The sequence below is a fragment of the Papilio xuthus genome, unplaced genomic scaffold (genome assembly GCF_000836235.2).
Source record: "Papilio xuthus unplaced genomic scaffold, Pxut_1.1 DF826933.1, whole genome shotgun sequence".
Taxonomy (NCBI): Eukaryota; Metazoa; Arthropoda; class Insecta; order Lepidoptera; family Papilionidae; genus Papilio; species Papilio xuthus.
In genome coordinates, this window is record NW_013531716.1 from 4,077,860 (window position 1) to 4,102,218 (window position 24,359).

At 32.9% G+C, this 24,359-nt stretch overlaps 1 protein-coding gene across 2 annotated transcripts in view; it reads left to right on the forward strand.

Annotated features, from left to right (window-relative positions):
• The window catches only part of Kdm3 (Lysine demethylase 3), a 136,607-nt gene that overhangs the window by 55,028 nt on the left and 57,220 nt on the right, over positions 1 to 24,359 (forward strand). For both annotated transcript variants that reach the window (XM_013317919.1, XM_013317920.1), the window contains one exon: positions 3,587 to 3,704. In XM_013317919.1, the coding sequence (XP_013173373.1) occupies positions 3,587 to 3,704 (118 nt within the window). The remainder of the gene's footprint in view (positions 1 to 3,586; positions 3,705 to 24,359) is intronic.

The following is a 24,359-nucleotide window of genomic DNA, read 5'->3' on the forward strand; positions in this document are numbered from 1 at the left end:
CTTGCGTAATGACTTGCAATTTACCGTCTGCATTATGTAATCCTTTAATGCCCATTATGTACTTGTCGAACACCGTTAAAAATCAATAACTGGTCTTTTTAGTCTTTATTACTGAAGTATGTTTTTATTGATTGACGTGCTTATTTGAAATATGTATTTAATAAATTGAATGTTACAATAAAATTGTAATTCGGTACACGAAATTCACAATTATTTTTCTATTTAGCGTACTTTGGATGAAAGGGAATATAACAATGGCTGTTACAATAGAAACGATGGCAGGTAGAATATTCCACATTACATTAAAAGGCGCGGCGGACGTCAACCCTAGAGGTAAACGAAAATAAATCACCCTGTGTACTCAATGGGCCGTTCACCCGCCATCGAGCATCCTGTATACCTATAATGCGGGGTTCGTGACGAATTTATGCGTCGGTGTGAGGCATTTGCGAGTTTAATGTCCGTCGGGAGATTCGTTCATGTTGATTATTGGGTTATTGTCATTTTTAACAAATAGCATTTTTAAGTTTAGTAGGTCAATTGATTGTTTTATATTTTACTAGTTCTAGGAAAAAAGTCATATATTATTGAGCTTTATTTATTTGTTTGACAATTTTTTGCTTATTTGATTAAAATACACAACTACTTAACAGTTATATAAATTATGCGTCTATATCATTCGGAGCCGGTAATTTAATAAACATAACTAAGGATGTTGTCCGACACAGATGTGTATAATAGAATCAGGTAGCAATGTACAGCCTTAGTTTGCATTTACCTCGGGCCAGGAGGGCGGGCGGTGGGTTTATTGTGCATATCAAAGGCTCCCGTTCAAAGGCTGCGATACTGCACGAATAGGATAGTGTTTGTGCCGGTCAGCGTGCTTTGATGTCGTTGCTGGCAATGAAACTGCTTTGTGGTTGATGTATGATGTCTGCATTGCAGTTACTTTGCTGCTACTTTACCTTAATTCACTTCTTTATACGTTCAAAGCAACTCTTAATTTCTTTGCACATTTCGACTTTCAAACTTAAAATTAGTTTTGCTGTGAATGTATTCATACATTCTTTTATGGAATGTATATTATTCAATACTAGTAATTTATATTTTGTGTAATATTACGTTTGAGAAAACATATTCCTAGAATATCGTTATTTATGACAGGTTGTTCAACATTGCTAAATTGCTTTTCCCGGTATATCCGACACAGTTGATTTATTATGTTAGCGAAAATACACGAGAAAGGATCAAGTTGGGACTCGCGATGTCTTATTGTAACATACAAAGGTTAACCTAAATTTCACTGATAAAAGAAACAGTTTTGTCAAATGGTTATTTGATTCTTTCTTTTGAAAGGTTACGCTGATAAATATCGGCGAATTCTTCTCTTTGATTGACTCGTTTTTCTATGTTAACTTTTATCCTTAAGTAGACATGAAAAAACTAGTTCGCCCAGATAAAGAGCTGGTATTTCTGATATGTTCTGACAGCATCGCTCTGCGGGCTGGTTGATATATTATAGGTCAATGTAAATCAATGATAAAAGCAGATCTATAATATATTCTTTCTGTACCCCTATGTTAGTAGTAATAATATGGATTGTAATATGTACAATTTTGTTCAATTAGTTCCTTAACTAATCATAACATAATATTACCAATTTGTAATTAAAGCTACTGTAAAAGTGCGTAATTATCCGGGTATTTTCTTAAATCTTTGACACATTCTGTACAACTACTATTTATTCTGGCATCACCATTCGGTGACATTTACGGGAACAATCGTATTGCCAATTATTGTTATGCAAGATCTCTTGAAATGGGAAAATGGTTTGCCGATAACTAATAATGATGTTACGTTGATATGCAGTCACGGCCACTTGATTCTCTGCAAGCATAACCGTGTCCTACTTTGTTTTAATATTGCGTAGGTCAGTCAAGAGTGCTGTGTGGACGCACTTTCTCCTTAATGCCACATTTCACTTTCACTTTACGACCAGCTTCCAATTTGTGTTTTATAACTACTCCACTTAGTTTTGTCTTTGCAAGAATTACATTAGCTTTAGTAATTAGTAGCTTTTATGCACCGACGGTCTTAGATTTGCACCTTTCCCTTGTTACTCATATACAAATGTCTATTTTCTATCCTATTTAACCCTCTTCAGTTTTCACAAAGCACTTGGAGCCTTATACACAATATAATCGTAAATAATAATTATAGAGCTATTCTAGCAATGCAAACAGCTTCCAATAACAAACAATCGTGGCAAGGAACTTGCAGCTTTCGCTGCTTTCAGCTCAAATGTAAAGTTATAATTAACTTTTCAAAACTTTCTGTTTGTGCTCAACTTATTTAGTAACCGTTTATTTTTTTTTACGAAATTTTATTTATGACTTCCTGTTTTAATATTTTTCTTGAAGCAGAAAATATTTATAGAGTTTGCATAAATTCTTTTGATGTTTAACGATACTTTGGTTTCTTTTAAATGTCAAAACTATTTTTAAAAGCTTGTTAGTAATTTGCATGATGAAAACTAAGTAAGATATGCTAAGAACCAAGTTAATATTTTAGACACGCGGCGATAGAATTAGCATTCATAATAAATTGTAAATGTTACCTTTGAAACGGAAAGCAAAGTGCTTTATGAGTCAAAGTAATTTTTAAATTACTTTCCTGAACCACGTAAACTGGTTGTTTGTCAATTTCCCGATGACGCAGCGCGCTGTCAAAGCGTAGTATCTTTGCACATAAACAGTCAACTGCGACGTCCGCTCACCCCAGCCCACTGAACACGTGAGCCACCATCCCACCCTAATCCCCAACCCCCGCAGCCGAACACACACAACTGCATCATTTTTCACGAGCGCTTAACGTTTTGTGTCGGTCACCCTCGCCAATAACTCACCCTAGTTTCTTTCATGTTTTTGCAGAATTTTTATCGATAACAACCTTGGGTCAGCTGTTTGACTGCTTTTAATCGTTAAAGGATTAATTAAGTTATTATTACCTCAAAGGAAAAGGTTTCATTTGACAGAAAAAAATAATGATACGTTTTACCTCATACTATTTTCGGACTTACACATTCTTATTATTAAGATGTGAAAGCTGTTTTGTAAAGTAATTAAAAGTCTTTTATATTGTTACTTAACCATTATCATATATTAATCAGTGGTACAACGGTACTCATAGTGGCAGATCATTATAGCAAGTCAGCGCTCGAACGATTGCTCGGTTATAGGAATGCTATCGTCGGCCAAACGGTGACTCAGCAGTAGACGCCCTGAGTCGTGACTCAACGAAATTTGTACTCTTAACGTCCACAGTCAGCCGAAATAAGTGGATTACGTTTTTACAGACGAATGATTTCATTTTAAAGATGTTTGAGGATATTAAAACGCACACCGTTGTACCTACATTAAATGAACTCATTTGTGATTGTCGTTGAAATGAATTTGTCGTCAAAACATTGTCATAAAACCGACTAACAACTGTTAAACCAATGTGGACATAACAATCAATTTTTTATTAACTGCTTACTCCTTTACTGAAATACCTATTGAATTTTAAATATTTTTGTTTTTAACAGAGGATTGAGAGAGAAAACAACAAGAGTCCGGCAACGACTGGAGGGAGAAAGAAACAAGCGGCAGTCAGAAGCAACGGACAGATCGCTTCGGTTGAACCTCCACCACAGCAACAAACTGGTAAGTTCATTCAGTCGTATTGTGAGTTTCCACTGCTGCTATCTCTGTTTTTTTCAATGATAATCAAAAAGACAACAATTAGTTTTTGTAGAGCTGTCTCGGCAGTGATAGCTTACGGGGAGACAAAAGCTAAGTTTGTGTGGGATGTAATAATTCTCTGACGGATTTAAACAAGCGGCTCTAAACAATACAATTCGTAGTAATATAATATTCTCAAAACGTCACTGAATAACTTGAATAATTCTGCTCTATCGTCATCCTTCTGTTAGTAATCTTGTCTGCGTTCCTCAACATAGAGAACACGTAACTGGACCGTCACAAAAGCCCCCATAGATTCGCCCGAGCCACTGCCTTTTTAGGAGTGGCTGAGGCCATTCACATGCATTCATTGTTTCTTTACTTACTCTGCTAGTGGATGGGATAACCGTTTAATAGTTTCCTACGTATTGGAAAGTTATATAAATATTTTATGTCTTGTATAAATAAAAGTTTTGATGCATTTAGGCTTAGACATGAATTTTTGATATGTATTGTAGTAGAAAGATTGCTCATAGGGCAGTATAACAACGTTGCTTCAACGTAGTGACACTTTGGTTAAAGTAATAGCAGTCTATCGGTAACTTGCATAACTTTTCGTACGAAAATTGTAATACAGAAATTTGAAATGGTGTTGAACTTTTTTCTCAGTACTACCTCAATGCGGTATTGGCTATTATCTCAATTGTTTTATTTACACGTACACGTCTCGTCTAATTTAAGCCAAACTCATCTATTTTAGCATCTCTAAAGCTATAGCTGGCATCTGGCCAACACTGCATCCGTAAACAGACCGCTCAGTATAATTCTTTCTGCAAGGTAATGTATTAGAACAATGTTTGTATTTTAATGTCTCTCTTTATCTTTGATAAAATTACATGAATAAAGTTTTTCGATGAAAAAAGTGAACTTTCCCGATAATTTAGTTTTTCTACTTTTTTTTGCTGTAAAAATTACTTCTCACATGTCTGCTCGACGTTGTTGTTATAAATGTGAGCGTGTTTTCTTTCGATTTGACTTCTAACTGCAGTCAAGATGGATGGCGTCCAATTGGAATCCAATGTTTCTTTTTTAAATAACCTTGAAAGTTGTTAGAGTATAAATGTATAATAATATTGTTTTATGTAGCATTTAAAATTATCTTGTGTAAATCGGACATTCTGTTATGTAAAAATTGTAATCATCAAATCATCAAATAAGATTCACTTATTAGTATCGTACAATGAAACTGATTTACCTACGAAATTAAGTAAGGCAACGCCTCTTTTTTATTGATATTAAAATATTCTAATAAGAATCTATAATGGCGTTATTCAAAACTTGGTAACAGGAAGTTGAACGGAAATTGGAATATTCTTTTTGTAAAGGCAGAGTTTTTCGCCGACTGAAATATTATGTCGTTGATAAAAGACGCGAAAATACATTTTTATTTTGTGTGTGCTGCACATGACAGCGTACAGTCAGGATTTGGTTGAGACCCACTCCCCTGATGCCTTATAATATGATTTCTACGTTACAATAAATATGAATAATCTTTTGAATTGATATGTTTACTTTTTCGATTTTTATTTACATCGATAATCTTGTATTTATTAGAAATTTGTTTAGGAGAGAGTAGATTAAGACGGGAAGATAGCTTTATTACAAATGATTCTTTTAACCTTTACCAGTTAGTTAATATCTACACGAAGTTACGTCAATTGTTTATTTTTATTGTGAGAGCTGTTTAATTAATTTCTCTTTATTTCGCAATCATGTGACCGGAATGTTAACATTATAAAAACTTTATATTAGCATAATTTCCATGCGGGTTGTAGCAATTTTTTTGCTTTCTAATAGCTTTATGTTCAGACCGGTCTCGCCTTGATAAGTGACCTTTATAATATTAATGAGCAACGTTAAATTCTAAAATATAAAATCCGATTATATTAAAATACTTTCGTGATTATGATTACCAAATACTTGTTACAAATATATGGGAGCGCTAAAGTCAATTTGAATAAAAAACCTTGTATTGCCTTGTTTGTAATCTTGTATTTTAACATTTTATATTGTAAAGTACAATGTAATTACCCAAGTTACCTTGACAAGGCTTATCCGTGTTAAGTTGGGTATTACAGTTTTACTATGTTCCGTAACAAAGAAAGCGCAGGGTACAGTCTTTTGTTGTTAGTTGAACGGAATTTAGATATTGGACTTCTGCGAAGTTAAGTTTCGGAAATAACTACAAAACAATACACTTTTAAATGGTTTCAATATAAATACAGTTTTTTGTATCCGGTACAATTAAAATCTAATACTAATTATAACATTTACATAAAAATTAATAAATAAATATGAGAATACGAATGGTGAAGCAATGAAAATATTCCGATCTTAGAACCCAAAGTAGGGTTCAAATAAATATTACTAAATAAGAACACTACGTGTTACCTTGGCGGTTAAAATTGTTAAAGAATAGTAGCTAATATCGTGAATATACGATATAAGTCCTTGTCAGTATGTCACGATTGATAATTATATGCTTAAGGTTAATATAACCATGAATAGTAAACGTTAAAACTATACACAAGTTTACAGTAGTATTTCCTTATTTACTTAATAACATCAACCTTTGTTGTCAATATTTGCTTCATTACTTAGTAAACTAAAGAAAATTATACAAAGTAGGCTACAACGCAGTAAATAATCTTCATAGTTAAGTAGTACTCAAAACATATAAGTTATAATACCTTTAGAAATTCTTTAAGTCTGTACTTACATTGTACAGTCAGTCTTGTTTACAAGGCATGTTACAATTATATTAAAAAAAATTAAAATTATTTTTTATTTAATTCAGATATAAATAACTTTTTGGTTCATAAATAAATACATACAAAATGTAATTTATGTATTACTTATAATTAATTGTGCAGTTTGAGGGATGAAATAGCAAAATTACTATTTCACAGATGTTATCATTAGTTAACGAAGCTCTCTGCATTCTAAACGCGTCGTACGACAAATAAGTGTATGCACGTCACATCACACTGTTAGCATAACTTTACATATTTGCCGTTAAATTCACCGGCACCAAGACCGCCATATCTAGCATTTTATAACTCTGCATTTATATTAATGTATTCAAAACTCAGCCTGCGACTGTTGCCGTAAATTAGAAAGAAATTAATGAAATTTTCGTAATTAAAACGTAATTTTCTTTCAGTCTTGCTTTATCTTGAATTGAATTTTTAATTGGTACAAAAAATAACACGAGAATATTTCATTTAGAGGTTCATTTTTACTATTTTGTTCTAATAACGTAAAGACCAAATCGCTAGGTCTACAATTTCTATACGAGGTATATCTGGTCAATTCTCTTTCTATAGATAACCTAATATGGATGTTAATTTAAAACGCAAACATGTCACAATATGTTAAAAATAAAATCTCAACATAAATAATAGTGTAATATAACAACACAATGCCGTTGTTTATACGCTTTAATTACAATAAACATAAATCTCCGTTGCGTTTATTTAATATGCACATTATCAAACTAAAATCCTCCCACTGCCCTTGTAAAGTCAGAATAAAGTAACAATATTAGATTTGCATGCCGACGGCGTCGACTTTCACCCCCGGGGGTGCCCGGGGTGGCGTGAGGTGGCGCGTCAGGGCCGGGGTGTGTTTAGACTGGGGGGTGAACGCGATCAACACAAACTCACGTTTTGCGGGGTGGCTTCGCGGAAGCGTGCTGGAATGCGCTGTCAACTGGCGCCCCAATGTTAGCTTTATTGTCCACCTGACCTCGTAATGAGGACGACTTGAAGTACCGCCAAAATAATAGAAACGAGAGACAAATTATTTGCTCTTAGATAATTAGGATACCGTTCTAAAAGTTTAAGGACTACGAAATAGTTAATATTTACATAACTCGAGAGGAATATCACGAGATATTTACATAAATTATTTTCGTATGAAAGCAATATCAAAGACTTTTAAAACTCTCAGCACAATGTAAATAAATCATTGTCTAAATGCGATAAAGATGCATAATATTTAGATAGTTTGATGATATTTTTGATTGCGTTCTGAGAACGGTTGAATTTATATACTTGAAATCAATGTAATTTAACAAGACACGAGAGAGGATATGTCGAATTCTCGAGCGCTATATTTCAATTAAACTCAGCTTTGTTTTTATTAAGGATCGTATGAGCGGAACCTCGCATGATGAAATGTACACATCTTGATGCGGTCGTATCCGGTCGTATCAAGGTCGTTGACTTACTACTGAATCATCAAACCTCTAATTAGATGGTATACTCAAACAAACGCTACTGCATATTCATTATAAAACGTATAAATTGTAATGACGCATGAATTAACAATATTTACCACTTTATTTATTCAATTTTATATACTTTGCTTTATATGATAAGTAAAGATTTATGAAAAGTGACCACACGACCGACTCTAACAATTTAAGTCACCTTTATTCTAATTTGTCGTTGATATACAGATTAGATTCAAGCAATTACAATAAGCAACGTATAAAACAAGGTTGATCGGTGCTTGCATAGATTAGCCGATCAGATTACAACAATGGAGCTAAAAGAAATCGACACCACGACACGCGAGCCGGCCACCTGCGCGCTAGTAATGAATCGCATCGGCCACATCTTGTACATCACGTCATGTCTGCTGCAGCGTGTCGGTCTAAACGTGTCGGCTGTTTCATGTCAGTCTCGTCACACAGTCGGTTACGCAAAGAACAATGGCCTGCTGGGAACGCGGCCGTGAACGCGACGCGAATCCGACAAACTCTCAATTCTTACACTATTTATTTATTCATAGCCCTGCCTCTGTTTTTATATAGAATTGTAAGCAGAATTGCAAATGAATGTCGATACCGTTTCCGTCCTCGAACCGGCTACATAAACAACGATTTGCATAATATATTTTGATGGCGCGACGTATCTTGTAGATACTGAATGTATGGAGGAGAATAAACGACAAAAGCTAAAATATTTTTGTTTAGAATCTTATATTCGACTTCGGTTCGCTTTAAAGGTATTTTCTGGGTAAAATGTGTAATCTATTTCCCTCCCACTCAACTGTCAACTTATCGTTTAAATTATTCTAAAGATCCATTAAATATTGCTTTCTTGATTTCCATAAGTTATTAAATATACTGTTATCTAATCATATTTATATTACGTAATATTTTAATTGAATCTTTAATATAATTTGCAAATTCCTATATTTTGATCGTTAAATTAATTCCAATAATTTTTTAAATTTTGATAAGCGACAGAATAATTTCGAGGAAGTGAATGTTTAGTTGAAATGCTAGTGGGTACTTTCACCCCACTTTACCGTTACTCTGAGCACTTGTGTTCCATCTCTGTCGCACGCTGCGGTACCAATCTTTGCTTTGGTTCATAACAGCCTCTTTGTATCTGTCTTATCATGCCCTCGTTACAAATTTATTAAACAGGCGGCGAGAGCTCGATGTATAATTTATATTGAGGAGAGTACGCTTCCATTTTGAACACTTCTGTTGTAAATAAACGAAGATAGGAACCTTTATTTTCTTGATTTTTTTAATTTTCCATTCTGTGTTTTATACTATATTTCGAGAAGAATCATAAACTTTACCAAGTTATTTGGAAACCTTGTGTAACTAATTCCTTAAAGACCAAAAAAGCTATAAAACATTGAACAAAAAATCCTTAAGTAGATATTGTATAGCTTTGGTTCACAACCAAGTTTTATCTTTCTTATTTACACAATTTTATTAAGTCTCCAACAAATTTAACACTTATAACCTTGGGACTTGTTCGATTTTTAAAAAAAATTATCCACACCAAAATAGAGAAAATTATTAACATTTTATATATTTCAATCAATTTAAATAATGAATACATTTGAAAAATATTCCACGACCTATTCTTGATGACGTAAAACAGCGTTAATGTTTTGACAGTAGACTCCTTTATTTGTATTGTGTCCACTGAATGTGCTAACAGCTGCTGTATTGGAGTCGCTAGCGTCACGATCCGGGCACTTTTCACACCATGCCGCAAATGCATTCTTCACACAATTACGGCACTAGTATGGTTACTCTCGCCTGTAACCGAAACTATTTATTTGCTGATATGTCGTCAACCGGTTAAAAACCAGTTTCAAATTTATCATTAGCTATTACTAACCGAGGTTACTTTCCAAACAAAATTCACCATATTACAATTGTATTCATTTAGTTATGAATCTAAAATCTGGAAGTTAACGATTTCTTTTCTAGTGTAATCGAGTCACAGGATCACAAACATATTTTTGTAAAGATTCTATTTTATCGTTGAAATATTTTATACTTCTTTAGTAATGGGTTGAAGGAATTGCCAATACATAACCGTTTAGATATAATTGTTTATTGCAATGTTATTGGACGTCTTTTTAAGGTCAATTACTGTCTTGATGGGACGCGAAGCATATGGACTATTCCAATATGGCGGAGAGCATTACGTAATGGCGGAGTACGCGAGCGCATTAAATTGATCGTCGCTGATTGACACTCGTGGCCTTTTGTGCGCTACTAAATAACACATATAGCGCTCTCTGTATTTGTACTGATTTTATTTTCATATATTCCAACTGTCCTTTGTCACGGATTCGTGATTGTAAATTACATAAGACCTTAATTCCATACCATTCTCACAATAATTGTTGCGATAAATGTTTTAAAATGGAGTTAAAAAGTTTAACAATAACATTATTTGAATACAATTTAGAAAGATTTCTCATCTTTGTGAGTATAGACAAATAAGATAGTGTAATTTGTTTTGCTTCGTCTTAATGATCCCGAAATGTGACATGGATTAAATTTATCTCAATTATTTCTTTAGAAGATCTTCCGTAACTTACAGTCGATCATAAATACAATAAAGTTTTATTTAAAGCTAATCTGCTTCATTTTCTATTCGTATTTTTATCGGTGTTTTAGTCATGACTCGCCATAAACATAACGTATATTATGTTAACAGTTATACAATAAATTTACGAACACTCGTACATTTGTAACTGGCTTGATTCAGCTTTTGCGGTTGAGTATAATAAAAATATAATAAATGTTTTTATTACGCATGTGGATATTTTATTGTTAATACGTTTTTTCTGCCGTATACAAACATATACATTATTGGCAACCACTAACCATTAATTATGTGATTCCTATAGCCACAAAAAACCAATGCTTACAATTTCGCAAAGTTGATTCATGCAAATGGGTTTACAACTAAAACGACAGTGAATCTGACCTTACAGAGATGCCTTGAATTGAAATTATTATATGAAAAATGGGGTGCTAAAATATTACTATGAGCCGCTGATAGCGAGTAGTGCACTGTGTTCAAAATGGCGGCCGCACGACGCGCAACATGGCCGCCGGCCTTGAGCCGTCGCAATCAACTTATTATTCAATCTCATGTCGCGAATTGGTCCGAGGTCCGTCGGCCGTTGAACTCACACGACTACAATCTATCTGTACTACTGTCCGCCGGATAGATTATTTCATTTAAAAACATGTTTGATACTCCATAATCACATGGCCTCATTTCTGTATGAGGAGCAAAAACGTATTTCAAGTAGGTTTAGGACTTAGAATATGTCATATATTATATTATCTGACTATAAAAGTAAAGGAAGACAAGACATATAGAAATGTGTAAAATCATATATAATTAGAAAGTAGATTGTCTCTCATACTGCAAACTCATTAATTTGGGCACTGGATAAGTGTGACAATAATTTTCGATTATGTTATATTTGTATTACGCGATGATTTTCAATAAAACAGTACAGTTTGGTTTAAAACCAAGCCAATGATTGTCATAAAGGACTAGATAGATAAAATTCTGCAAATTGATTACTTAAAAGTAGTAACAGTTATGAAGCAAACATAAAGTTATCTAAACTTTCAACTGCACAACAGCACAAAAAATAAAATTATACTAATTTACCTTTTTCATTTAATTGCGTAAAATTATTGGAATACTTTTTTGCGGCAGGGGCACATGACCATAACTTAACCGCAATACCTACCGGCTGGCTCTTAAATTGTCGAATTAAAATAAAGAAAATACGTAGCTAGAAATTCCAAAGGTCGTCGCACGAGTTCTGAAACGTTGACGCAGTAAATCCTCGACACGGTCCGTTATGTCCTCTCGCAGAACAATAGCGTCGGTTCGCGCCACTCCTCTAATGAGAAATGTTTGTTTTTCAGCTTTAAACAATAGACGCTGCTTATTGCCGCCTTCATTATTACCTCTTAGTGTTCCCGGCTTAAGAAGTGTTAGTAATTCACATCTTTCTTTTTCGCCACCTAATAGATTCCTTTTCTCATAGCACTCTCTCTCATTCCTTTTTCGTTAACATCGAAATGCGTAGTACGTTCTAGTTAAATATATTTAAAAAGATAAGAGTCGGTACAAACTAGGAGAATACCGAAGCTGACCTTGATTGAACGCTCATTAGTCGTAGATCGTAGTGGATGGAAATACACATGAGACTAGTTGCGGTCGTGAGTCCGCATGATTTATGCTTCGCTCTTACAAAGACTCGTTTTTTACGTAGACCGGTTTGTCCGCTGTTTTTGTTGCGCTACCTGGATGCCGTACAAAAAAGTTTAGTGTCAGTGTTCTTTTTTTCAACGTAATAATAATAGTGAGCATTCCTTTTGGCGCACGCGGACATGACCGAGACGTGATGTGCCGCGGCTGTGGCTTCATTATATTAATGCTTAAACCGGATGAATACAAAGATGGGGCTTGAACTTTATTGCTTGTGATACATCTACGACTGTCCCGTATACGCTCGGGGGAATCGGATCTATGATATTTCTTTATTCCATGCAGTAAGAAAGTTGCTTTTACAATTTATGTTGTCTTTATGTCATTTTGCCAAATGGAGCATAACATTTTAGCTCGTGCATTTGGAGTATTCAAAATGCTTTTTTTTCAAATTTTATTTCCTTTTAAGAGCTGTAAGTAAATTAATAATTCATCTCTAGGTATGTTTCTATATTAATATTTGTTAAATAAAATTGTTCACAGTATAAAATTACACTTAAGTACAAAGTTAAAAACATGACAAAGAAAACACAAAGTAGAGTTCTATTAACATTTAACTAAACGATGCTGAAGTGGATATTTAACCTTTTATTGATCGGGTTTTTAATATCGGCTGAACCGGACTGTTGAAGGTCAACACTGGATATTGTAGACAGCATAATAAAAACATTCTACTTAAATGATAAAAATTTCCTTTAACATCTGTGAGACGATGTATAAAAATAATAAATTTATTAAGATTGCGTAACTTTATCATAGTCTATCGCAATATTCCAACGACCTCTATCTGACATTGGAAAAAGGTCTGGCGTCTTTGTTGAATTTTTTTGCAATAATTTATTTATCAGCCGTAAGCTTACATGCCACCTGCCGCGGTCGTTCCCCGTTTATAAAAAAAACTTCCCCCTTCTCAACAAAAGAGATCCCCAAAGTTATTCCTTATAATTACAACTCACAAAGCGTTTCGGGCAGAAAGCGCCGGTTTTTGCCATGGAACAAAAAAAACGCCCTTAATTCTTTAGAAACGAGCATTCTTCGTCATAAATACGGGTCGTAGGTACCTGCTTTTTTGTCGAGTGAAATAAAAAATGTAAACATTAGTTAGTTCGAGGGATAGAGGCTTTGATACGTCGTGTGATCGATGTTTATGTACGGCGTTCAGGTTTAGCGAATATATGGAAAAAAATGTGAAGCATAAATTTAATAAGAGGGTAAAAAGAATGTTTTTTTTTTGCAATAAATTTAAAGACAAGGTCAGCGGGGCGTGGGACACGGCCGGAGCGGTGATCGTGATTGCATTTGTACACGTATTCATATATGTTACGTGTCACGAAATGCATTTCTTTTGTTCCTACTGTATTTAATCATTTTAAAGTCAACTTTTGTTCATCTACTTTGTTCATTTACAACGAATTATTTATAAATTTTAGTAATTTAAGATTTTTCTTTCATAAAATTACCACAAAACCTACGTTTCCTTTTTTCTAACACGGCTATACGTGTAGGGGCCATAAAGTTAGCATAAATTTTAGCAATAAATATTTAAATACCTTTTAGTATTCGAATCGGAAGATTCCATTTTCTGTACAAATAATTTTCCGTGTTTAGTTTTAGCATTAGTTTAAATTTGTTAAATTGAAACAAATGAACTCGCGTTTTAACTAGATTTATACTAAACCTAATGCGATGAGATCACTCTTCGTAGTGATTTTATGTTGGCATAGATACATTTATATTAGAACGCAGTGCATACAAATGATACTCATTAGTTTAACACGTGTTTCAAATAACTAGGTAATGCATAAATTTACCTGACACTCTGAATGCTGTACGTTACGTTGTTATAAATCAATTGCATTAAGGATGTTGTGATTTTGATTAATTTTACCAAGCGTCAAATATTTTTCATCACAGAGAGTTGTTTTAAATTCTGGGTAAAGTGTCTGCGCTACACACCAAACTAAAACTTCTTATTGCTATCCTTAACCTTTGAGGAGCCTCACTGCTTGAAGATAAATTTAGCAGAACACCGTTCTATATTTGATATCTCTAATGTCATGGTATCATCGTGTACACAGCACTCATCGAATTGAAAAAGATGATAGATATTGCCCGAATATAAAATATAATATTATTGTATATTGTAACTCATTGTATTACAAACAGTCTGAGGATTGTATAAGTTCAATGTAATCAAGGCGTGTATAACTCAAATGATTCATATACCGCGCGTGACCAGCCATTATAATAGCGTTGCGCCAATTTCCTGCCATTGTAAAAATAACTATGAAGGATCGAAGCGTTTCCTGTTATGGAACCGGAGAGTTTTGTTAATTGCCATTGAAAATTCCTCTAAAGCGCACACGGTTTATATTGTTCCGTTGTCCTTGAGTTTTGTTTTATTCTCGTTAAGATTATTACTCTGAGGTATTTATAGGTTATGTCCTGTTTGTATCCGCTTTGATATTATTAATGTATAAATATTACGTTAGCGTACTTGTAGTATACAAGATATTAATGATAATGTCATCGTAATCGACATTTATCCGAGTTACATGTCAATGTCTTGATCGTTACTTGATATTGATTGCACAGATTATGCTTATTTTTTGTTTATAAAGACTTATATTAGTAGTTGCTACAATCGATTTTAAATATACAGAATTAATTTTTAAGCAAAGTGTTAGACTTAAATAAATCGAAATTACAATTAAGGGTATTTGGAAATTACCGTTAAGGTTTGGAGTGAACCACGATTTTTTGATACATTTCGGAGAACAACCAGTACTGGTTGCATTGCAATGCTAGGGCTGTCGCCAATACGGGTTTGACCCGAATACTTCAAGTTTGCACGGTGCTCGACGACCGGTCTTGCCGTTTTCGTATATGTTGCTAATGGCCTGCTAAATGTTAACATTTTATCTAGATTACTGTGTCAGGTAGTTGTATCGGATATTCTTACAATTTAATACGAACACGACAAAGTTAACAACAAGTTGTTTTGTTAGCTTCAATAACCATAAATAAGATGAAACAAAAATAAAACCGAATTGTAACAATAAATGCAGTATGTAGTGTTGAGGAAAAAATTAATACATTTTCTACATGTTTTTTTTTATATAAAGTTTGCATTTGTATTTAAAACATTTTATTTAACATTGATAGTCATTGTGCATAAAATGGAAAATATCATTCTAATATTGTTAATTATTGCGTTTAAGTATTGTAACAAATAATGATTGACCTTCAACTTTATTTCTTTTTATTGTAGCATCATTCGTCTATTGTTTTTTGTTTTATAATTGTGATTCAAAATAGACATTATTACTTTTATGATAAATGGTCAATGATCATTTGACTTGTATAAAATACAAATAGTTTTGACCGAACGTCAGTGAGAAGAATGATGTTTGGAAAATTATTATGAATACCTTCTTTAACATTTACATCTAAGTTCATGAGTAAGATCAACATATTTCTATTGTTTCGTAGACGATCATTTTAACAATTCAACAATCATGGCATTATATTTAATAATCCGGTGAGTAACGGATTCTATTTTAAAGTGAGTTTAATTGCCGAAATATGTGTACAAAAATCGATAGTTTTTTAATGTTACTGAGAGGAATATGCCTCCAGGTGTTTCGGAGTTGTTTCAATGAAATCAGATCTTGTTACGATACGATCGCTCCGCATAAATAGATTTTATCGCAGCAAGTGAACCTCGACTTAATTCGTTCGTGATTTGTTATAAATTCCTCAGTAACACACCTGGCATTATTAATTAAGGAATTTGGTTTATGTTAATCAATGAATGTTAAACAAACAAATATTCTATGATTTATTTTTTGATATCCTGTCTTCTTAAGTAGATGTTTGACTTTTTCTGTTTTATTTTACGAAAATGACAACTGTACCAGTTTAAAGTCAAAGTAATACAATTAATTTAATTGTAACAATAAATCAAACATTTCTCGTAAATAAGACATCAAAGGGAATGTTAAGCAAAGTCTGAAGAGTGAAATATTTCAGGCAGCCGTCAGAGTGGCTGTAATCGGATATAAATCTCGGCGTTCGCAGTTTAGTCAGATATTGCTCGCAACCGCCCCGCGGACTTTCCTAACAAACTTCTGTAAAGAAATGCCAAACTTTTAATGCTTCTTCCCCAGTCGATTCTAATAATAAGACGGAGGAAACTTTGCCTTCCTTTCTTTAATACACTTTGCGTAAAATATTATCAAGAAAAGTAAAATCTAGTTGTATTACTACGTCCTTGCGTTTATAAGTTTACAAGAAAAGTTTATTCCTTTGGAGTTTTAATTTATTTTCTACTTTTAAGTATTAAATAACTTAAAGTCATAATATGGGTTTGGTTAAGCGACTTTTTTTTTCAAGTCTTGAATTAATTAGCTTAGAGTATCAACATAAAAACAAAAACGCATCATAAACGACAATTAATATGATAACCATGAAACCTTTACATTTGAATTACTCCTTTTGTCATTTTCGAATAATTTTATAAACGGATGTCGTATAAACGTCTGATTATGATTTAAGAATGACAGAATGAATATTATTAGACGTATTGTGAGAGAATTAGGATAACTAATTCTTTGTATCGTCCATTCATTCTGTATCAGTGAAGCATGCATAAATATTGTAAAACATTATTGAATTGATAAGAGAAACAATAGTCTCTGTAAGTCTCTTTGTTGGAACTGTTTCATTTTCCTACGCCGGTTTAAATATTTTCATATGTTCTTTAATAATATCAATGTTATTTTTAATTGTAACACAACAGCCATAACTATTAATAGAAAAATTCTTACCTGATTAAGAAGAAAGGTGTTTAATTTTCTATCTGTATAGAAATTTGCAATAATTATTATATTATGGTGTAATAGGTCACTGAATATAACAAGTTTTAAACGTTTAAAAACAAAATAAATACTCTTAAATTATGTTATCCAATGAAAGGAATTAAATTGTTTACCAGACCACGGCGCAATATGCTGGAATAATTAATTACAATCATAAGTAAATAAGGATAAATTATACACGATAATTATGTTTACATTTACTTATTTCTGATTTATTTGTAGTCTGTCTTCGTAAATGTTTACATTATAATAATGACAAACGAAAATAAACGATGACTGACATGAACCGTAAGGTCTCGTCGAGGTACGATAATGTGAATGTTGTGCCACCGATATTGCTTAGTGTCAGATCAGATGACCGAGTTCCATTAAATGTTCTCGGTTGTAAGATAACTCTTGTTATTTTATTTAAAATATCGTCGTGCGACACACGTCAGGACTTTTTGAGTGGTGCTTGTTTATCGAGTATTCAATTTCTATTACAATATGCATTAATATCTACATCCGTAAAACTCGAAGGTTTTGCTGATATTTAAATGCTTAACGGACACACTGGAACACGAAAATAGTCCGTTTTTATACGAGTCTTTAATCGTCGTAAGCTTTTATTATTCCCAAAATGTCAGTCGATAACCTCGATCGAATTAAAATAAAATTATTCCGAAACTTGTTTGTAGAATAAAAAGCAAACTATAAACAGCTCGACGTTTTATTGCGATCCGACCGGTTTAATTAACTATGATATAATAAAAAAACCAGTTTCAGAATTGCGCTTTTTTATTTTAAGCGATGTCGGAGATATACGAGTATCGATCTAAATTAACATTAACAATTACGTGCTCGAATGTGGAACAGGGACACAATGGAGCGGTGCATAAACTTTCGCTAATTTAAATTTTTAATGGCGACGTATAACGAATCGAACGTTGACGTTAGTTTATTGAAGCGGTCGTTCTCTGAGCACACGCCCGGGCCAGTTCGACTACTGGCCATGCAATTAATACAGCCGGTTATTTCTTCCTTTACAGGTGACGCGTTAAATGCATGATCTTGTTCGATGTCGTAGTTTGTGGTTGTTTTATGTACAATCTATTGCATTCACGAGTTTCACTTATATATTTTTAATTTCACAAGTTGACCGTGCTTATACCGTAGGCGTTTATTTGTAGTTTAGTGATTAAACGAACATAATGGACGTTTGTTGACTATATCTTTGTGTAAGTGTGTAATATGAACTGTCAATTTGCCTGTAATTATTTAGTTTTTTGTAAAGAAGAACATTATCGAACGAGAAAACAGATCACGAATTCATAGTTTCTCGTCGATTGAGCTTAGAAAGCGAGCGTGGGGGAGACGTGCTTTCTATATTATTAGATCATCAATCTCTCAACACGCAGTTACAATGGTGCCATCCATCATATTCAATTGCGGCGGCGGGCGGGCGACAGACTAGCTTCCACGTGGCCGGCTAATAAGGATGAATTTATTTGTCCCGGCCTCGATACAAATACTGAGCTGACGACAAGGCCAGAAGAACTCGGGGAATTAATCTACCAAGCTACATGTAACGTCAAATTCATGTCTTACATCTATTTCACTAAAATAGTTGCCTTTTCATTTGTACTTTCAGTATGAGAAATTAAGTTGGCAGTGGATTCATAACAATCACGCTAATTAAATCAATTAAATCTTTTGTTATATTTCTAAGAGCTAAGTGTAAATCTTTTTAACCCAGTTGTTTAAAAAGTCGTGAGAATATAACTTTTTTGTTTTGTCGACACATAAGAAGGTTACACAACAAAGGTGTGATAGTGTGGCGGTCACGGACCGTCGGAGCGGCGTGAACGGCTCTATTTAGAATTGGCATGAATGTTATGTAGGCGATGCGTAGGTATGCGGAACTATTCATTCAAAATAACACTCATCTATCGGGAACAACTATTTTTGAGTCAGGTTAATTCTCTTTTTATCATTATTCAGATGTCTGTGCCAACTGAGGCTAGAGATATAAAATAAATGAAAGCATTTATCAGCGTAATTGTTGAATACTCTTTGGAAGTTTATTTACTTTTTTGAGCTCAGAAACATCAATATTTACATTGTAATTATTTTGAATAAGATAACTTACTGTTGTTATGCGCCCCCTGTCCTATTGCATTGATAAATCGGTTTAAAGTTTTGTTTTAATGCTTCATATAGATTTTTATAAAAATACATCTCACATACGGTGTGCGGGCTCGTCGATAACAGCTATAGATAACTGAATGTGGGTGAAATTAATAAATCAATAGTCTTATCTTGTCGCTACGAGAAACATATTACTTGTTATCTATAGATGATAGCATTCTCTATAAATACATTATTATTAAGGGTTTACGTAATAAAATATAACGTATATAAAGAGATCCTAAGTCAACAGGCTCCTCGTTTCCTTCTCATCGTTAAGATATTAACGAATTTAACACCATTTTTCTTTGTTCACTTTAGAACTGTATTCAACGACCTATAATTACATTAAACTACTTAAAATGCTTACAAAGTATAAAGCAAAGGCACTTAATAATAGTTTATATCACCACATTTCTCCTACACTCCCCCCTACCTCTCTGGGTTGGGAGGGGGAAAGTATACTGCGACTACGAGCGGGTGCCGTCACAACAAACGCCCTCAATGACCCACCTCACTTCTCCCTTTACGTTCAATGTTTTCACTTGATGTACACAAAAACCTACATGCAATTCAATATTGCTATTTTCTTTTGTATGTATATTTTAACGCCAAGGACTTAGTATAAATAAAGTACTAATTATTTCAATAGTATGAATTAGTACACGTGACCATAGTGGTTACTGTCAAAGCGTTAAAGCTTATCGTACTCTGTAATATGTACAGTCGACTGAATGTAAACTTTTACAAAACTTCACAATGTCAAGCATGTCAATAGCAAGTATTCGTAGTTGAAAGTATAAGGATGGATACGTGCATATATATATATATTTGAAAGGCGTATAAAAGTTTCTGAATCTTGTAAAAGTTAACATATTTATGCAGCAGACTGTATCTATACGAGTATAGGTTATACGTACAGTAATGATAAGAAAGATATGTAGTTGCAAATAATCTTTCCACTTGAGATAATAATTTAGTCACGATATATCCAGCTGTTAGATTATACTGCTTATTTGTATTTTTATACCATTTCAGTGCTTGTGTTCTTTTCCGTTGATAACATTTTGTTATCATTTGATAACGATTCAATTTTATCGATAGCAATGTCGAGTATTTCCACGTGTTCTGTTCCTGTGCATGTCAAATGATAAATTAACGAACATTCTAAAATGGCACTAAAGTCGGTAAAATCATGACTCTCATTTTCAGTATGAAACTTCCTCTACTATATTTGCTATGTTGGTTATACCATAGTCTTATTATGCCATTTTGTATCACGCAAAATTTATCGATGTTTATACAAGTTTCTCTACTTTCTATTATTCATGATTGTTGCAGATCTTTCTAGCGCAGACACAAAATGATAATTTATTTGAAAACTTATTTATAAGTAAACTGATGTACGATGCAAGGCTTTCTTCTAGCTTTTTGTTACAATACTGAATGTTAATATGACACGAAAACAGTTAATATAAATAATATTAATATATAATCATTAAACTGCCGGAAGCATCACGAAATAAATGGAAACTGTTTATCAGAGCAAGAAATGGCGGGTTGAAGGTTATCGAGTATGGAATTTTTAGTAATAAGTTATCAGGTTCAAACGGTTAAGCTTATCGTAATTATTCATTTGTAAGTCAACAATGGCTGGCTCAGGAAAGATGGCAAAGGAATTGATTCGATTGTATTTCTTACGTAAAGTAAAAGGATAACGTATGTTTTTTCCAATGACAGGAAAAATAATCGCAAGCTGTGTCTTCAAACTTCGAGAGAAGTAAGAGTCAAAGCAACTATTTACTTAGCATTCCATTTATAATAACAATATAAGGATTATTTATTACCTCATCTATTATCGTTATAAAAATAACAAATGCTAAAACCATTGAAAACACGAGGAAAACAACATGGCAGAATTGTTACATGTTTATTTTACCTTATTCAGTCAATTTTCCTTCTTTCGAACAAGGACCAGTATAATGATATATTTTGAGTAGCATTTGTATAGGTATTAGCTAGCAATATTTAGGATATAAGTTAAAGGGTATTTGTCCAACGGAAAAATATGAATAAATTATTTAATGATAAAATGCTTTTGTTCATATATAAATATTCAATATTTACGTTTATCCTGCAACCTTGGGCTGATTCGAGCAATATTTTCTATATTACGACTTTTTAAAATATCACTAAAATATATTGTACGATCCAACAATTATTCGTATTAAAAAAATATGTATATCTGCAAAGATACACATTCTATTACAATGTATGTAAATTGAACTGCCACATAAATTCACTGTATGTGGACGTAACACAGCGAGGCAACGTTTAAGGCAATAACTTGGGTCTAGATGCTAGATAGTGTTTAGCAATTTATATTTCCAGCGCACGAAACTTCGCAGTAGCGTTCCCAAATTATAATAACTGCTTTAGGAGCCATATTTGTGTTTATATGTCTACACTTCAAGACCATCAACTCTGTTTAGCAATATATTTAAGTTAATATAACGAAATTTATTTTACATACATTATAAATAGATTCATAGTAAATTACGATTTAGTTAAACGTTTTGTGAACCACATAAAGTTACTTAACATTCTCAGACACAGCTGATTTATAACTCGGTTTTAAATCGTCTTTATTCGAGGTCGTCCACCGATACGGTGCGTACGCGTCGAAAATGAATTCACTATGACTAGGTAAGCCTACTGAACCCTTTTATATTAACGTGCGTATCTCTATCCTATGCGTTCTAAATAGAAAAAAAGACCTCTTTAATATTATTTCTTGAACTCAGAGTATCAGATTTGAAATAAATTTTAGTTTAAAAGCTTTTGTTGACCCTACCATTTTTTTCGATTTCATGTCTATGACGTCACAATATGTGGTTCATGCACATTCTCATTTGCTAGGCACTGTGCGTGCCAGTTCACGGAACTCACTGAACCGGAAATTGCCATAGATACGTAGTAACGAAGTGCTCTTACTTTCTTCTTACCTTAGAATACAAGTTAGTTTATGGAATCTATAGCTGTAGTCTATTCAGAATATATATTTAATTGTCGTATTTCTATAACATTTGTACACATTAAGGATATATATTCTTTGCTTAAAATGGACATATGCGAGTAATTTGCATTTATAATGATGATAAAATATAAAACGAGGGAAAGTAATATTCACTTATTAACATAACCCTCTTTTTATTTATGTAAATTGTTTTATGTGTTTTTTTTTATTTTATTAACGGTTTTAACGCTTTTATGAAATAACGTTACTGACATTGGCAATTTGTTATTCTTATAAATTTGTTTAACAAATAAACTGTATGCGGGCTAAATGAATATTTACATATTCATCTGAAAAATGAAGCACATAAAAAGTGACTATTTTAAATGCACATATTGTTTATCTGTAGCACATCTCATTTGCAAAAACCGTCTAGAACATACAATTAATGTTAATTAACCTATAATAATTAAAATGTAAATTAACCTCTTTATATGTGTTACCAAGTTACAATTGTTACATAATAAAAATTATATTTTATAATTCGACATTCTTATTTCATTTTGTTAACAAAATTATCAATTTCATACAAAACATTTAGAGCATATGTTATTATAATACTGTACCCATATTGTTTACATTTTCATATTTCTATTGACGTCAACTTTGGTCTATGCATCTTCTCTCTTAATTCTAGAACTTTATAACTTTTTACCATCTGTCTAATTTATCTGTTTATATCAAATAATTCACATGAACTTCTGTAGTAAAACATTGAGTACCGCATAAGTATCACGTAATTGCTATAAAAATCCATTGGCTCTATTCTTGGACGTACATTTGTCGTTTTCGTGCGACTTCATGCACGTGCACGTGTAATTTGCTAGTCCATTTGCCAGTTTATTATTGAAAATATATTATCAAGCAATAAAAACGGCTTTGTTGTCTTTGTATTATAACTGTGTTTCTATTATTATTCCAAAATCTTGTATATTGTATAAAACTACTAATATATGTACATCGCTGTTATGTAGATTAAAGAACTTATTTTGTTGCTCTGCTAATATTGTCTTTGAGATATTCAAACTACATTGCACTGGGCGTCCAGCCAAAATGATTTCCGCAGACGAAATGTATGCAAAGAATTTCGTAGCTGGGTTGTTGCAGATAAAAAAAAACGATGTAAGTAAAAAGTAGTAATTTTGTATACAGAGTTGACGACTTCCTGCTGTAATACGAGATTTTATCATTAATATTATTTTTTTACATTTACGTCAATCTATCACTATTTAACATGTTGTTTTCTTTTAACAGGAACCTTTATTTGCGCTGAAATTGTCACAATAAATTTTTACATGCGACAAAATAAATATGAAATTTAAGTAGCTGTAAAGATTTAACTTTAATTGTATTTAATCATTTTTTTTATATTACATAATCTGTATACGAATCTTGTAACTATTTTTTGCAAAAGAGTCCGAGATCAGATGTCTGGCTATTGTTATAAATGTACATAAAAGTCATTTATTTGTATTGTGACCTCAAAGTCACGTCATTGGCGCACACAAGTCAATAAATAAAACGAACATTTTCAAGGATTTCGTAGCCATTATACATATATTTAGTATAAGGAAGTTTATAATAAATTCCAAGTGATATGATACTTATATGTATAAACCAAACAAGCACAATACTTTAACTGCCGGAATCTTATCGTGTTTTTATATACTATCTCTGAAGAACTGATAACTAAGTCCACTAAACACTTTATCGAATGATTATCATTTTAGACAAACTATCGCACGATCGTGAACTGGGTCAAGATACGAGGCTTGCTATATTTGTAGCAACGCCTGGCTATTAATTTGTTGCTTGTCTGATGATTTTTAATGTATTTTTGATTAGGCGGATTCGAGATCGCGTCACTACGACATGGCTTCAGAGC